Genomic DNA, 17621 nt, shown 5'->3' on the forward strand with positions numbered 1-17621 from the left:
CTACCATAACTATCATACTGCATCACCTTGGAAATATGAAAAATGCTACCAGGAAAGATATAAACAAAACGGCCGGGTGCAGTGGCTCACTGGATATAAAAAAATTCCATCATACAAAATTAAATGTTAAAACTAAATTATTTGCCACTTGGAAAAAAGCATACATTAATTCTTAATCAATAATACTTTTTCCTTAAATCAGTTAATTTATAATCATAGCACAATAATGAAATAAACTTTGTTTCTTGATAGGGTTCCATAGTATTCAGAGTACTGAAATGAATAATGGAAAAAATGACTGTGTCAGATTATAGAATAACTCAGTCCCATACCTTGTCATATTGTAAATAAAAATTATCAGGCTTTGCAGTTTAATATGGAAAGGAAGCTAATGATTACAAACCTATACTCATTGTCCCCACATCCATTTACAAATAATACAATCAGTCTCAGATGAGATATCTTTTGTTAAATAAACAGCTATCTTTTTGTTTATGTTGTGGTTGTTGAATGATCTCTGATCTCACACCAAAATTTCATGAGTACCAATGATCTCTGAAGTGAGAAGGACTCATTACAAATCTGTCTCAAACTTGCGTCTGGTGTGGGTCCCAAGAAAGAATAAAAGCAAGCACAAGATTTTTGTACTTTATTGCTGGACCCATTGTACTTAGAAATGTGTGGCTCACATCAAGGGCCAAGGTTTGAAACAAATGTCTTTTAGTAACTTGTGACAACAGCATATGAATCATTAAAAACTGCTTTAACAGTGCCTAATTTGCATTTTAATACACACATTCTGATAGAAATTGTCAAAAATCAAGTACAAAAGAATTTAAGAAAATTTAAATAATGTCACAAAATTATAACTGCTAAAACATAAAGGAATGGGAGTACAGGCATTAACAAATGTGTCTAGATGGTAGTTCACTATTATCTTTCCTGATGACCTAGATCACCTAGAACAGCTGTTTTTAATTACAAAATAATATAATGTACATTTAGACTAGTAATTGTATCAAGAAGCAGTATATAACTACATATATGGCTACATATCCCTCTCTCTGTGTCTGGAAATATATGTTGCAATGGCTAGTAGCTATAAAAGAATGTGAAAGACTTGTCAAAGAAAATGACCTATACAGGAGATCGAGACCATCCTGGCTAACACAGTGAAACCCCGTCTCTACTAAAAATGTAAAAAATTAACCGGGCGTGGTGGCTGGCACCTGTTGTCCCAGCTACTCGGGAGGCTGACGCAGGAGGATGGCGTGAACCTGGGAGGCGGAGCTTGCAGTGAACCAAGATAGCGCCACTGCAGTCGGCCTGGACAAAAGAGCGAGACTCCGTCTCAACAACAACAACAAAAATGACCGATAATAACTTTCAGGCTAAAGAATTGTACTGATGAGTTGTTTCAAGCTCTCAATGTACAAATATTTTGCAAAATATGCAAATACATACTATTAACTATAGAAAAAATTAAATCTCTTCAATTTTTACCACCCAATATGACGTTAAAAGCACCACAAATAAAATTACAAATGGCATTTAATATGTGAAAAAGTTATGTAATTCACTAGGGTTCAGCAGCATTTTACAGGTATAATCTGTTGAAATGAAATAGAAATGCAAAGATGGTTAAATTTGAGGAAATACATCCATAAATCCTAATGATTTATATATTTTATATTTTACAGATGAAGAAATGAGACTCATAAACTTAAGTATATAGCTAAGAACCACACAGCAGTGAAGGACTGGAATTCTAAAATGTATACCCTTAATGAATAAATTAGGCTCTCCACAGGATAACAATGCACAAACCAGAAAGAAATTCCATAAACTGGTTAAACACATACACACACACACACACACACACTTAGGATTAAAGTCTAGTATGTAGGATAACAGAGTTATATGAATAAGGCGAAACGAGAAATATGATAAGTTATATGATTCTCAACTCCCAATGAAAGAAACCTCTAGTTGGATTTTTTAAAATGCAGATGAGGATTAGCAGGAATTGCGAACCACAGGCCCAGAAAAATAAGCTAGTCCTTTTGGTTAGCATTCTATAAATCACCTGGATTACTAAATTCAGAATAATCTTAGAGGGATTCTTTTTCCTTGTCCATCATATGCAATTGGATTTAAAGCCTTGTGAATTTCATCTCAGCAATATTACCCCAATTCAATTTCTCTTGTTATTTTTTCATCTACTATCCTTGCTGGGACTTGGTTGCCTTATTTCTAAAATAACCACCCACCCCAACTTCAAACAAACAAAAAATTGTCTCAGTAACATAATAAATTTCTCTAAGATTTACTAGAAAATGTTAACTCTTTTCAAGTAAAACTTAGAAAAACAGTTTTGGAAATGTTAACTCTTTGCTCAAGAACATAAACATTTTCATATGTTTGACTCAGATAAATTAATTCCAAAGCTTTCATGTCTTGCAATGACCGATTTGCACTGTATCCTCCTTGAAAGTACTCTGTGTCCTAGAATAAAGGGATGGCTTTCTTGAAGGTGCCCAAGGCCTTTAGGATTCCACGTTCCTTTTCTACTTCCTCCTTTTTTACCCAGCTTCACCTGTTACTTTTTAAAATAGGTTATTTTCCTTCTCTATTCAGGCTTCACTGAAACTCAACAATTCAAACTATCAAGGTGCATAAAGAGTATGTGTTTAGATGCATGTTGGGGTTAAAATATTCAAAATGATATAATTTGAAATGAATTAAATTTTAAGAGGTTAGATATGTAAAACCATAAAACTCATAATCATAAGAAAAGTAGTTTGAACTTTGGAATACCCAGATTTGAAACAAACAGAAAATGTCAATTAAAATGATCTTTTGACTCTAACCAGTGAAATGAATAAACAAATGGAGCACTTTAGATGTGTCATATGTCTAAAGTTTACTGTGCTTATGTACCACTGTTGCGTAGACAATTTAAGATTTGTCTAGGGTAGAAAAATCCTACTTAAAAATAAATGCTTTCTACAATATTTTTCAATGTTCTTTTTCAATGAACTTTTGTTTTGCAGGTGCTTTCTAATTCTTAGGATTGCATTTTATACACACACATAAAATCTGTAGAAAATGGTCTATTCATAGACCATGCTCACAACTATGAATCTCATATTTTCCTGGCCATAAAAATATTAGAGGCCTCTAAAAATCAGCTGAAATGTCAATATTCTTTGAATGAATTTGATCTACTTTACAAATAATACTTTTTTATTTGCAATTGAACAATACGTTAACAAAAAAAGATGGAAGAAAAGGAGGGAGTCCATTAAAGGGACTCCAAAACACTGGCCTTTGTAATACTAAATTTATGAGTTAGAAAATGAGAAAACTGTATAGCTAAGTTACTAATTGAAGGGCGTATGCTTATCTACTTATGTAAAGTCAGAATCTAGGGTTTAAAAAATGGAATTTATCTGTTTTTATTTATTTAAAATACTTGAATGTATGTATTTGGACCAATTTATGCACATTTCTTAATAAATACATTAGAGAAATAGAGGAAAACTTTATTCATACTTTGTGTAGAAAATCTATATTTATTAGTTTTAATGCATTTCAAGTAGATTTAAAGATTCTGATCTTAACATAGGAAAACATACTACGGTGTTAATTTGACCTCAAATATAGGAAGTCAGAAAGATTTAAGAAATATCTCATTGTTGGTAGTTTATTCCTCACTGTTTCTAGAACAGAGAAGATATTAAATAGAATTTCCTGCACTGCACAGTTTACCTAAGGCATGCTTCTAATGTAAATGACAGTTGAAAGATTAGAAATGATACCAAACTCGGTTTTATACTTCCCCTGTCTCTCAGCCTTTGGCACTGTGTAGAAATGACACTCAAAATTGACTGTACTGCTTTTCCACAGCAGGTAGCAAAATCCTGTACTTGCGTTGCCCTGACAATTTGTCAGAGCAGGATTAGTTTAAATTCTTCTTGCCTCTCTTTCTACGCACAATTGAACACAAATGATCTTTATCCCTTGATGATATGACTTTTAAAAGTTTTCTTCTTGATATATTAATATACACACTATACAGAAAATTTGACAATATGAAAAATAATTATTGTTTATTCACAAGAGATCCTCTTCTCAGATGTGCTACCTTCCATCTTTAATTCACAGAGTTCCTTTTGCAGCTTGTGGTTGATTATCATAAATTAATACTACATCAGCAATACCTTTTCATTCAAAATGAAGTTTAAAAGCAGGAAATCTCATTGAAGCAAAATCTTATTGAAAGTCTGTGATACATTAGAGATATACACTTACTATGACCACGTCTCAAATGTTGTTCTTAATAGCCTTCAGTGAAAAAATTGGCTCATGGATAGTGAACCTGGTAGGATTTGTTTCCCGCCTGAAGTGATTTCCAAAGATAAACGTGGTCAGTTATGTCTTCAGTTTAATTGTGAAAATGTACTCTATCAGAAGTGGGAACGAGGAAGGCACAAACATCAAAGAATTTCAGTTAAAAGGAAACCACAAGTAGCTTTTTGATTATCTGGGGGCTAATTAGTATATTCAAGGTAGTACTGAAAGTCTTTATTTGGGCTGTGTTGAAGAGAGTGGATTGGAGGAGATGAGGGCTGAGGACTACAGAAGGAACCACACTGGGTAGTTAAACTTAGACCGGGGCAAGTCAGCAAGGATGAGGTTCAAAGAACAGGGCTCTTGGGCAACATATATGATGCAGTTTATACTGCTCGGGTGATGGGTGGGCCAAGATCTTACAAATCACCACTAAAGAACTTACTCATGCAGCCAAATACCACCTGTGCCCCAATAACTTATGGAAAAAAAAAAAAGAACCGAGCTCCTGAAAGGCAGCGTGGCATCTCTCTTCTACCAACTGGTATCACTCTTCACATGACCTAATGATTGAGCACTAATTTACTATTAATTTTCAAATCGACTAATTTATTTTTGAATAATAAAAATAGTCTCTCTTAAAGGCAATGCTATAACACTTAGTTTTATTTTGTTTTTTCCTCTTAAATATTACTTAATGAGTTAAGACCAATATAAGTGGCATAACTGAAGTTCGGAAGTTATACCTGTAATAAAATATTTATGTGGTACTGTAATATGGAATAACAAGTATACCATGCTCAATGAAATACATAAGTTTATATTAAAGAAATTTCATACTCAATACATTTTTCCTATTTGCATATCCATGTTTCACATTTTTTAGGAAAAAGGGCAAAAATTACTTATCCACATTAATAAGGGCCCCCAATAATAATTATTAGATTAGAAGAGTTCAATAGTAATAAATTATATAACTGTTGATGACAGTGCTCTAATGCTGTAAAATATTTTTTGACTTAAAGAATCATCTATTCTCCACATTTCCTTCTTTATCTAGAGGTGCTGAGGACTGGAGCTAGCAGCCATGGAGACTTTTTAAAAAGGCATAAACAAGATTTCAAATATAATAATGATACCATGTAAACTATAATAAATAATCTTAAGTCAAGTTATATATTATAGTACATACCTGGTTGAATGCATTTTATTTTTATTAGATAGTAAACTAATAAAAACAATGAATTAAAGACTTCGTCTGGTCAAAAAAAAGTTTAACTTATAAAATTATTACACAGGAAATTATGAAACACAAACTGTATACATGGGGTAGACATCTTTATTTAAAATGGTTAGTATTAATTGACTGAGCAGTTGCAGATCTGATCAAACCACTCAATTACTTACTACTTTATCAATAATCAGTTTGCTGCTCTAAAAGAAAAAAATAGATATAAAACACACGTTTTAGACACAACTGTTTATAGAATGCATTGGTTTAGATTTCTTATATATGATGAGCACATACGAAAGAAGTATCTAGTTATTAATATCAAAATAAATAGAAATCTAAAGAAAATCATTTCTTGCTATAATAGTTGAGGCTAACAGGAAAATATCTTCAATAAAAATATAAATGGTATTGGATATTTGTATAAAAACAAACTTCATTGTGTAATAATGACAACATTTATTGCAAAACATTTTAGTGGAGAGTGATGAATGTAAAATTATAAATATATTTTTGTCACTTACCTCTCTTAACATTTCTGCTTGTACTGGTGGGCTTATCTGAAGGACATGGGCAATGTCCTTCACATTTGACTGAGATCTGTTTTCCTAAAACACATGCCTGATATTCTAGTTTGCACTGTATAAAAAGAGAAAAAAAAAGTAATTCAAATGCTTTAGTTATATCAGTAGAAACTCAAGAAATTTTTAGAAAGAAAGGTAATTTTTTATGCATATAATTTGGAGATTTTTCCACCAGGTAATACGTCTCTTATACTAAAGTGCAATTTTACACACTTATGTAGAGTATTACTGCTCCATAAAAGAGGCAGAAATGCAGTTGCCTTGGGTATCATTTTGGAGAACAGTCACTGAGAAATATGATAGGTTTAAAAGTCATTCTTAGTTTGTCAGATCTATTACATGACATGAGTAGAACATTTTAGAATCAAATGGAGAGAAGCATGACATAGAGTTTGACAGTACTTCTCTTGAGCTTCTCAAATGTAATCTCGGTTTTTGGTTACTTAAGTAAGCATGTCTTCTCTTACTTATTGGACTCTAAGTTTTGGCTACAGAGACTCTATGCATCAGTCTTTAGCCAGTGACTTGCACAGCATCAAATGGCCCATCTTATATCCCCGAGGCAAAGAATTGTAAAATATATATGTAAATTGATGTGTTCATTAAATAGTTCTATAGTTACTTGTGATTTTCCACAAACATAGCACCATAGCTCAAACACACATTCATACACACAGAGAACAAACATATATATTTACATACAAATTAAACCAAATATTTATGTAGCCTTTATATAATATACTCTGTATGCATATATATTTCACATATATTTTTGGTGTGATGATGTGCTTGGTGTCTCTCTAATCCTCGTGTGCAAATGGTTTTTAGACTGAACTTCCCATAGGTCTTACATTGGAATAAATGTGCATTTGTAATAAGATATTGTCACATATCTTATGTTTCTACAAGCCCCAGAGTTTATTTCACTTGTTTTACAAAAAACAGTATAGCATGCCTCTCTTTGGTGCTTGTATGACCACAGGATTGAAAACAATTAAGACGGTGATGACAGTGCATTTCTGATTCCACCACACATGTAATGGAAAAAGATAAATAAGTGGTCTAGAAGAGAGGAATGCCTGAATCTAAATCTTCTGAGTACCATCTCCTAAAAGTAACATTTAGGGCTAGTTGCTCAAATGTGCCCTGCCTCAATTTTCCCATTAAAAAATCTGGGATAATGATACCTAATTTCCAGAGTTTTAAGAACCAAACAGCCAGTTTTTCCCCATGCAGTAGCCATCATGAACCAGGATCTTGGTAAATGCTAGTAAACACTGAATACTCTTAAAAAATCAAAAATATTCTGACACATGAGATTTTCACTTGTTTGCTAACTTCTTAGTTTAGTTTTAGTTGTGTTTGGCTTGATTTTCTTTGTAAACATTACACCTGGTAGAATTTTAAGCCTAAGTATCTTTCATTTATTTCTAAGATAATATTTTATAACTGAATATTTGACATGATTAAAAATTATGCTCCCAGTTATGTGGTCAATTTTAGAATAAGTGTGATGTGTTGCTGAGAAGAATTTATATTCTGTTGATTTGGGGTGGAGAGTTCTATGTATGTCTATTAGCTCTGCTTGGTCCAGAGCTGAGTTCCTGAATATCCTTAATTTTCTGTTTCACTGATCTAAGATTGACAATGGGGTGTCAAAGTCTCCTGCTATTATTGTGTGGGAGTCTAAGTCTCTTTGTAGGTCTCTAAGAACTTGTTTTATGAATCTGGGTGCTCCTGTATTGGGTGCATATATACTTAGGATAGTAGCTCTTCTTGTTGCGTTGATCCCTTTACCATTATGTAATGCCCTTCTTTGCCATTTTTGATCTTTGTTGATTTAAAGTCTGTTTTATCAGAGATTAGGATTGCAACCCCTTCTTTTTTTTGCTTTCCATTCGCTTGGTAAATCTTCCTCCAACCCTTTATTTTGAGCCTATGTGTGCTCCATCTTTTAAGAGTCAATAATTATCTTCCTACTCTAAAAGAAATAGATCTTGCTAATTCTGAAGTAATATGACTTCTTTAGTGGCTACTGCCATAATTTACTCAGAGAAAATGATTTTAACATTAAATAGGGTAGACTGTCTGGCTCCAATCGACAAATGCACCAGTGAGTAATTTAATTCAGCTTCACCTGATATCAAGAAGCACTGAATGCACCCAATAGCTAATCAGATTACTCACGTCTCTACAATATTTTTTATTTTTTCTTGTCAAGTAACTCCTTAATGGACAGTTGAAATTCTTAACTAGCCCTGCAACAAATGATTAAAAATTATTAAGGACTTTGAACATGTTTATAGTAGCATATTGATCCTTTCAAGAGAACACTTTCAATGGTATCATTATTTTTCATTATTCAATGCTTCAAAAATTGAAAAAAAATGATTTTGTCAGTAAAATCACAGTGCATTTTTAAATGTAATTAAAAAGTCCAACATCTATTCAAAAGTAGACATAAATAGTTAAACAATTATGAATGTTTTAATGAAAGCCAAATGAATTATATGGAAGTTTGGAACTTCAAATTTAATATTCTGCACTGTAACTTCTGTTAACTTAATATTTCAGAAACCTGAACTTGCTCATATAATAATTCTGATTCATGACATAATTTAAGAAAAGTTCAGGAGCAACTGTGAGTGGTATAGGGGCAGACAAAGCCAAAAGTCAATATTAATTATAGCTAATATTAAATTTTACCATTTGAATATATGTTTATCTCTCTTCATAGATGTGTTATACCACACTCATTTATGCTTTAAATGTAGTTTATTTAGCAGTGATTTTTTAAATATAAAGAACATAAAAGCCTGGCTAATACTTGAATGAACAACAAACATACAACAACTATTAGTTTATTAATAACAGGAATCATATTTTCCGCCCAAAAGTTGATGATTCATTTTTTATATCGTTAGGCACTAGGAGAATAACTTACAAGAGAATTACATAATCTTTATAAAAATTTGGTTAATTCTTCATCAAAATATGTTTCAGCTTGTAGCTTTCTTTGGCATAGTTAAAATTTAAAAATGTCAAAGCCGTCTTTATGATTTTCATGAAATGATAAAATTATAGCTTTGCAAAAGTTACTTTATATGTGAAATGATTTCAGAATGATTCTACTCAACACCTTTTCTTCTATGCATTTCTATAAAGAATAACAGAATCAGATGTATAGCAAATATGCCCTTTGTATATAATCATATGATTTTAGCTACTTTTTATCAGAAAGCTACTTAGTTTTACTTACTTATGAATTAATTTTGGAAAAAAATTCCATGGAGAATTTTACTCAAAGAATATTAGGACATTAAAAAATGCTACTTTAAAATATTTTTTAGCTATACCCACTGATTGAATTTCTAATTAATAATATTCAATTTACTTAATTACCACAAAGCTGAAATATTTATAAAGGTATATGTGAACTAAAATATCACATAAAGGGCATGCTCATTAGTCTATAATTACCAAAAAATGCAAATAATGTAGAGAAAGACATGATTAATGCTTTCCTGATTATCTAAGACCCCGAGTATTGAGATCACTTAAGTTATGAGTTCTTGTGTAAAGCAAGCCTGCAGAATGATTTTGACACTAGTCACGGAAAGTTATTTTATAGTCATTTGTTTAATAAGATGATTGAAGAAGAAAATATGATCATATTATTGGAAAAAAATGCGGCATATGAAAAAGAGCCCAACCTTCAGCGTCAGCAAACACTGGGACAGGCTGTTGTTACCAGTTTTCAAGCTGATGAAATCATCATGGCCCTGCTACATGGCTTAGAGCGGAGGTTTTCAGCTGGGGATAATTTCACTCCCCCCTTCTCAGGGACATTTGAGACATTTTTGTTTGTCACAACTGGAGGCAGAAGGGAGAGTGATTGTTTCTGCTGTCTACTAGTTAGAAGCCAGGAATGCTGCTAAACATCTTACAATGCACAGGACAGCCCCTCTGCCAGAACAAAGATTTATCTGGCCCCAAATGTCAATAGTGCCTAGATTGAGAAGCCTTGATTAGGCATTAGTCTACTGTAAGGCAATGAAAGGGTTAATTCAATTCTCAAGATCCCTTCCATATTTCCCTTAGGAATTTTTTCTTGGGCATTCACTAAAGTAATCCATATAAAATAACAATTCTACAAACCAACTGTCAATAACAATTCTACAAACCAACTTAATTATCTAGAGAAACCGGAAAATACAAATCAGCTAAAGCAAGAAAATATACAGTTGACAATGGCCTAATTTCATTGAGGCACTACTATATGTCAAACACTGTATTAAGCAGTTTAGATGTATTATTCTTTTGATCATAAAAATAAGACATATTTTTACAACAAATTTTTTAAGTGAAGTTTAGAGAGCTTATGCAACTGATAAAAAATATAGGGCTGAAATGGGATTCAAGCACTATTTTATAGTTCTAATGTAGAACAAGTACATAATCAGCAATAGAAATAGCAGCAACGTTATTTTCTTATGGTAGCAATACAAATTTTCATTCAAGTGAAAAAAATCAGAAAATATGGAATGCCATGAATCACTTTTTTATTCCCTATTTTAATCTATCTTGGACTGACTAATGTATTACATTTTTAATGCCCTAAATAGCCAATATCAAAGACATGCTTTGAACTCTCATAAACAGCATTCCTCATATTCAGCTGTAGCTAACCCTTTCCCAAGAAAACACCGTTCACTAAAGTTCTTCTGATCCCTATTGAACGGTGTTCCCCATTCAAACATAACCACAAGAGGAAATGAAGACTCCAGCCTTAAATCCATTTGTTCATTCAATCAGGATATATCATTTACACAGAAATGTCTTAATTGCAGCATACATACACACACAGGAAGTTAAACATAGTAACAACATTAAAAACTCTCTGCACCACAGTGGACACCACGCCATTGTTCTCTTTGTGGAACACTCTACATTTCATTACGGAATAACACCCTGCTTTTTTGGAGGAGCATTTCCTTTTCTCACCAGAAACTTGATTTTGAAAAACTTCTTTTATATCAGAAGATGTTATATTAATAATATATCATACTGGCCCCATCACAGGGCAAAACAATCTTGTGCCATAGGGCAGGTGAGAGTCATGTTCCTGCTTTCTTAATTCAATTGGAGGGAAGAGAGGCAAGCCCTTTGCAAGGGCAGCACTAGAGATGTGAGCATAGGTGCTCCTAGGCAAACTGAAAATGAGAAATGGACCCACAGAGTCCTGAGAATATTAAAGTTCTTAATTCAAGCAGTCTCTAAGGCTCACAGATATGCAAGTTAATTTTTCATTATACCTTATACTTCAAACTTTAGGCATTCAAAATAGCGTCTAGAAACTGGGAATTGTAAAGCACTAGTTGAATTTAAACTAACTAAGCTGAGATGAGGGAAGTAAGGACACTACAACCCAAGTTAGTAAGTGTGCAATCCTTGTCATGTAGTCATGAACAAGTTAAAATACTACTCCAGTAGGTAACCAGATTAGCCGACCAAGGAGAACTGCCAGGAAGAAAAGTAACAAAACCATACCTAACCCTTACCTTACTAAACCCATTCTCTCAGATGTACTATATCCTCTGGACCAGTATATCTCTAATTTTCCAAACAGGAATTATTAATACAAATATTTTATTTTTCTCCCAAAACTAAACACATCTCAAAATACTCTGCAAAAATTTCTCATTTGACACAAAGCTCACAATAGCCTGTAGTGGAATATCAGAAAATGCTAAAAAGAAAACAACTGGACACATGGATGATCCGGAACTTCAAAATGTGGTAATAAATTTAAAAAATGGAAAGATCAAAAGGCTAGTAGGTTTATCTTGTAATAATTTCATTTTATTTGTTTAATTAAACTTTGTCATTCAAATCAAAATTCTTGTTTAAATTATTCCAGATTAATGTTGCTTTCAATTAAAATAGCTTCAAGTAAAATAAAACCTATAAAAATATGCTGTTTAATCATTGGTATGATACATATGATTAATAAAATCATTTTTACTTACTCTTAACTTACATTTTTTTATTATTTACCTTAGTATATAATACGAGCTTTGCCAAATAACAACTAATAGGATTTTTCAAAGAGATACAAGTGTTGTTGAAAATAATAAAAAATAAGATGAGAATAGAAGGTCATGAGGATAGCATTTCAGAAGAAATTAACTTTACAGATATAAATAAGAGTCAATTTTTTAAAAGAATGGGAGTAAGCAACAAGGGATGTATTGTAAAAAAAAAAATGCAAGGAGCGGAAAGATTCAGGGCAGAAGGTTAAGTTTAGCTAACAAAGAAAAGACTTTGAATATTTCAAAGTAGTAGATGATTTCAATGGTTACCCAAACATAAAAATACTGAAGTGTGATAGCTTGTACATACATTTCAATGTCTATGTGGTTTACATAACTAAATTGTTATATTAACTGCTTTAAAATATATAAAATGTGAAGAAATTCCTTGTTTACTATGCTTAAGAAATACCAAGGGCTTATTTTAAAATATGTACTATTTTTATAACCAAGATACATGTTAAATGATCAATGGTCCCCAAACCGTTTTATGCACTGGTAGCAACAGTATATTTTGGGATTTCTAAATGAGAAAGATGGGCAAGAGCTGGTGAATTTAGCTTTGGCACAGTTATATCAACACATAAAACATAGTGTTTCCTCTGTGTAAAGTCTCCCCTTGAGTAAATCTGAGGGATTAACCTAAAAAGTCATGGTTTCCTGAGCTCTAAAATGCCCTCTGTTGACTCACTTCAAGAAAATGTGTACATCTGTCACCAGGGCCCAGAACACACATTTGGGAAGGAGAAGTCCTGGCAATGGTGGCATAGTGAAGAGGAAGGAACTGTTAATCAGAGAGGTTAAAACATTATTAAGAGTAAGTTTCTACAGGAAAGTGAGTATAAAAAGGAAGAAACATGAGGATAAAGTGAAACAGAGAGTGGGTTATCAATCTCAAGGGAGAACCCTACACACTTCTGTCTATTGCTTCTTAATATGGGAGTCACCAAGGGAAACTTTCACAAGGCAGCCCTGGAAGAAACAATGCTTTACTCACATAAGGAAGAGACAGAGCAAGATCGGCTTCAATGTATTTGTACCCTGCCCCCACCCATGGCTAATGGACCCTCCAGCAGCTGACACAAGGCAACTGATGTGCAGCCGTTTCCTGCTGCAGTAGAAGGACCCATCCTCTCATACATGTAATCTGAAATCCGGAAAGCTTTGGGCCTGCCTGGGGGCCACCGAGGTGCATGCTTAAGCAGAACAAAGGAACACTCACTACATTTGAAACAGGAAGAGATACTCCCAAACAAGGTGCTAAGCCAAGCACAGGCTGTGTGGCCTCCCTATCTCTCCATAAGGAAGTGTTCCAGGCTCATGGCCCATCTTTATGTGGATGAGTGAGGGTCAGAAGATTGCACATGAGACTGCCTTCCCCAGTGCCAATCCAATGTGTCAGCATTCTTTGCCGCTTGCCTTTTTCCATGTTTGTAAATACTTCCTCCATGAATGAGAAACTTACATTTAGTTGTACGTTCAACCAATTTTCTTAAATGTGCAATAGAATCAGTCTTACATTCTTGCTGCCTTCCTCTGTAGTATAAACATTCTAAGAACTTTTCCAACTACATGGCCCATGTTCTTAAATACAGGTGGGTTTACCATCAGGACTATATTAGAGAGCTCAACCCTTCCCCCGTTCACCAACTGGGGGGCTCCTCTGATTTACTTTGAGCCAGGGAGGGCAGGGGAAAAGATTAACTTTTTTTTCCCCTGTAGCTCCATCAGTTACTAAGAGTACTAAAATCTCACTATGTGCTGATGAGATATGACAGTTTGTCTCCGTAAAAATTGCCTTATATATCTTGAAACTATTTTATTATGTACTTCCATGATTGGAACTATTGTATCAGATTTTCCAGGAGAATTAACATATTAATCATTATGTAGTAATTCTCTCTGCCATTTTCTATGGCTTTTATGTGAAAATCTAGTTTGTCTAATATTAATAGAATTGCCCTATTATTGTGTAGTGTTGGGGGACAAGTACCCAATGTATTGCTGTACCTTGTGGGAGCAGAGACACTGGCAGCCTTTTGTTCTGTATTATCTATTCAATTTTGTTTGTTTAGGAAAGATAGTTGCGAGACAGAGGTAGTGTCTCCTTCTGGAAGAGAGAGAAGGGTTTTTTTCTGTCCAGTAAAACAAAGATAATGTCTCTGCACGAGCAAAGGTTGGGCGGGATTGTTTGCAGTCTTTTAGAAAATATTGGGATTTCCCCAGCTGCAACACAAAATCAATGTGTGAAGATCATCAAACTATGCCACTGTGCATTACCCCTGCGGGACTTGTGAGCAAAGGAGAACTGACACGAACATCAAAGATTATGCTGCCTGTGCACTAAGTACAATATTCCTTTGTCTCCGGCCCAGGGTATCATGTCTTCTGCAAACCTCCAAGAAATTGCAGCATCTTGCAAGTGGGATAAAATTTTCAGACCCTTCACAGTTCTAGTGGTTTTTGGCAATGATGATGAGATGCTGGCTGAGAAGTGGCTTTCTGTAAGTGAAAGAACACAAGTCCCACAGACCATATTAGAAGACCTAGTAGTGAATTATATCACCCAAATCATGAACAAGGGTAGTGAAAGTCTCACCCATATTCTCTGTTATTAAAAGTTTCAAGCCTAGTCTGGGTGCAGTGGCTTATGCCTATAATCCCAGCATTTGGGGAACCCAAGGCAGGAGGAGCACTTTGAGGCCAGGAGTTTGAGACCAGCTTGGGAAACATAGTGAGATCCCATCTCTACACAAAAATTAAAAAAAAAAAGTGGCTGGGCTGGTACTGTGCACCTGTAGTCCCAGCTGCTCAGGAAGCTGAGGCAAGAGGATCATTGAGCCCTGGAATTCCAGGCTGCAGTGGTCTGTGATTGTATCACTGCACTCTAGCTGTGTGACAGAGCAAGACCCTCTCCCTAAAAAAGAAAAAAAAGTTATTTTTCATGTCTCGACAGTAGGTTTGGCTCAAACTGTTCCAATGGTACTTTGGTTGGTTATTGCTCATTAACCTCTGGGCAGGGGGAGGAAGTGTTGTTATCCTGACAATGGGCTCAAGGTTTCTCTCTCTCCAAGTGAGACAGAAGGCCCAGTACACTCATTCACATATACTGAAGAACTTTGCGATAGGGGGTGATTCAAGCTTTTAAGACTGTGTTGGATGCAGGCACCCAATCCAAGTCACTGTTATATCTGGTTCTGTTGGAGAAGGTGGCGCCGGATTCAACTGATAATATTTGGGCAGGGTTTACACTATGAAAGGTAATAAGAAAGGTAAGCCAACGTGACCTTTCCTGTGAGGCTTTTGGGGTCAATTCAATGCATGCTATTCTTGCTTCCACATCTGAATTCACATTAGGTATTGATGTGCTATATATTTGTACTTTTTATCTGGTAAATGGTGGAAGAGATTCTCCCTTACCATGAGTGAGCCAAGACTCATGGGTAAAGAATTTTCTCGTGGGAGATGGAAACATCTTATCATTTGCCACAAATAGGTGTGTATAACTTCACACAATGGTTAATTTCATGTGTCAATCTGAATGGGCTAAGGGATACCATATAGATGGTCAAACATTATTTCTGGGCATGACTATGAGGATGTTTCCAGAAGAGATGAGCATTTGAATTAGTGGACTGAGTACAGAAGACCCTCTCACCAATGTGGGTGGGCATCATCCTATTGGTTGAGGGTCTGGATAGAATAAAAAAGGCCTAGGGAGTGCAAATTGCCTCTGTCTGCTTGAGACATCTATCTTCTGCCCTCTGACATCGGCACTCATTCCGCTCAGAGTTTTGGATTCACATCTGGGACTTAACCATCTGGCCATTGACTCTCACACCTTGGGCCACGGACTGAATTACATCATCATCTGTCCTGACTTTCCTGCTTGTAGACAACAGATCTTGGTACCTGTCAGCCTCCATTACCACGTGACTCAATTCCAATAATAAATCTCCTCATCTCTCTCTCTCTCTATATATATATATATCTATCTATACACATATATATAGACAGATATAGATATATACACATATATAGATATATATAGATATAGATATATATACATATATAGATATAGATATAGATATAGATATATATACACTATGGGTTGCAATTCTCTGGATAACTCTAACAAACCTTAAATGCCTAAAGCTTTTCCTATGCAGATGATACCCTGTTGTTTGGCAAGTCCAAAGCCTCAATCTCAATGACTCTGACTGCAGTATTATTACACCTCTTTCAGAAGAGATGGCTGATAAACTCTAACAAAGTTTGGCATCTGTTCAGTGTATTTCTTTCTTTCTTCTTCTTTTTTTTTTTTTTTTTTTGAGACAGTGTCTTGCTCTGTCACCCAGGCTAGAGTGCAGTGGTATGATCTCGGCTTACTGCAACCTCTGCCTCCCAGGTTAAAGCGATTCTCCTGCCTCAGCCTCCTGAGTAGCTGGGACTACAGGTGCACGCCACCACGCCCAGCTAATTTTTGTATTTTTAGTAGAGATAGGGTTTCACCACGTTGGCCAGGCTAGTCTCAAACTCCTAAACTCATGATCCGCCTGCCTCGGCCTCCCAAAATGCTGGGATTACAGGCATGAGCCACTGCATCCAGCCCCTGTTTACAATATTTCTTAGGGCTATGCGGGTGGATTTACAATGCTCATCTCTCTAATAGCGAAGAAAAGCTGCTATCTCTTTGATTCTTACCACCAAAATGTAGGCCCAAAACCTTATTGCATTCTTTGGGTATTAGAGAGAGTATATTCCCCACTTAGGCATTCTCCTTGGTCCTTTACAACTCAACTAAACCAACAGGCTGATTTAGAAGCCACCCAGCAAGTTGTGTCACATCTCCTACCTGTGGGGCTCCACAACCCTCATGAGCACCTTGAGCTACAAATCTCTATTGAGACTTTTTCTAGTAAAGCTGCCACTGTTCCAGTTTTACCAGCTGGCTCTGACAGCATCACTGTACCATTTAAAACTAATCTGTGTCATATGTTTAGCTCTTTGGGCTATTTGCAGTCTGACAACAGTGCACTTTTTATCACCAAATCTACTCAGTAATGCATTGGCCGGCAAGGTATTTAAGCACTTTCCATGCTCCCGACCATCCACAAGAATCTGATATTGTTGGGCACTGGGATTGGCTCTTAAAAAATAAACTCAAAAAGATTTATGTCTCTGCCTCCCTCACCTCCACATGATTCACATATCTTAGTAAGGCAATTTGGTCCCTGAATTTTGCTGTCCCCAGAAAAGGAGCATACCCTCTCAGCTGGCTCTTAGGTAGTGAATAAGATGCAAGGAGGTTATATATACCTAGTTTAAACATTGAGAATTTCTCTTTACTTCCCCTGCCAG

General features: G+C 35.0%; 1 protein-coding gene across 4 annotated transcripts in view; it reads right to left on the reverse strand.

Moving 5' to 3' along the window:
• Positions 1 to 17621, reverse strand: part of SPOCK3 (SPARC (osteonectin), cwcv and kazal like domains proteoglycan 3) — a 499153-nt gene that overhangs the window by 138039 nt on the left and 343493 nt on the right. For all 4 annotated transcript variants that reach the window (XM_054486169.2, XM_063664262.1, XM_054486170.2 and 1 more), the window contains one exon: positions 6109 to 6223. In XM_054486169.2, the coding sequence (XP_054342144.1) occupies positions 6109 to 6223 (115 nt within the window). The remainder of the gene's footprint in view (positions 1 to 6108; positions 6224 to 17621) is intronic.

Source organism: Pongo pygmaeus, chromosome 3, assembly GCF_028885625.2.
Source record: "Pongo pygmaeus isolate AG05252 chromosome 3, NHGRI_mPonPyg2-v2.0_pri, whole genome shotgun sequence".
Taxonomy (NCBI): domain Eukaryota; kingdom Metazoa; phylum Chordata; class Mammalia; order Primates; family Hominidae; genus Pongo; species Pongo pygmaeus.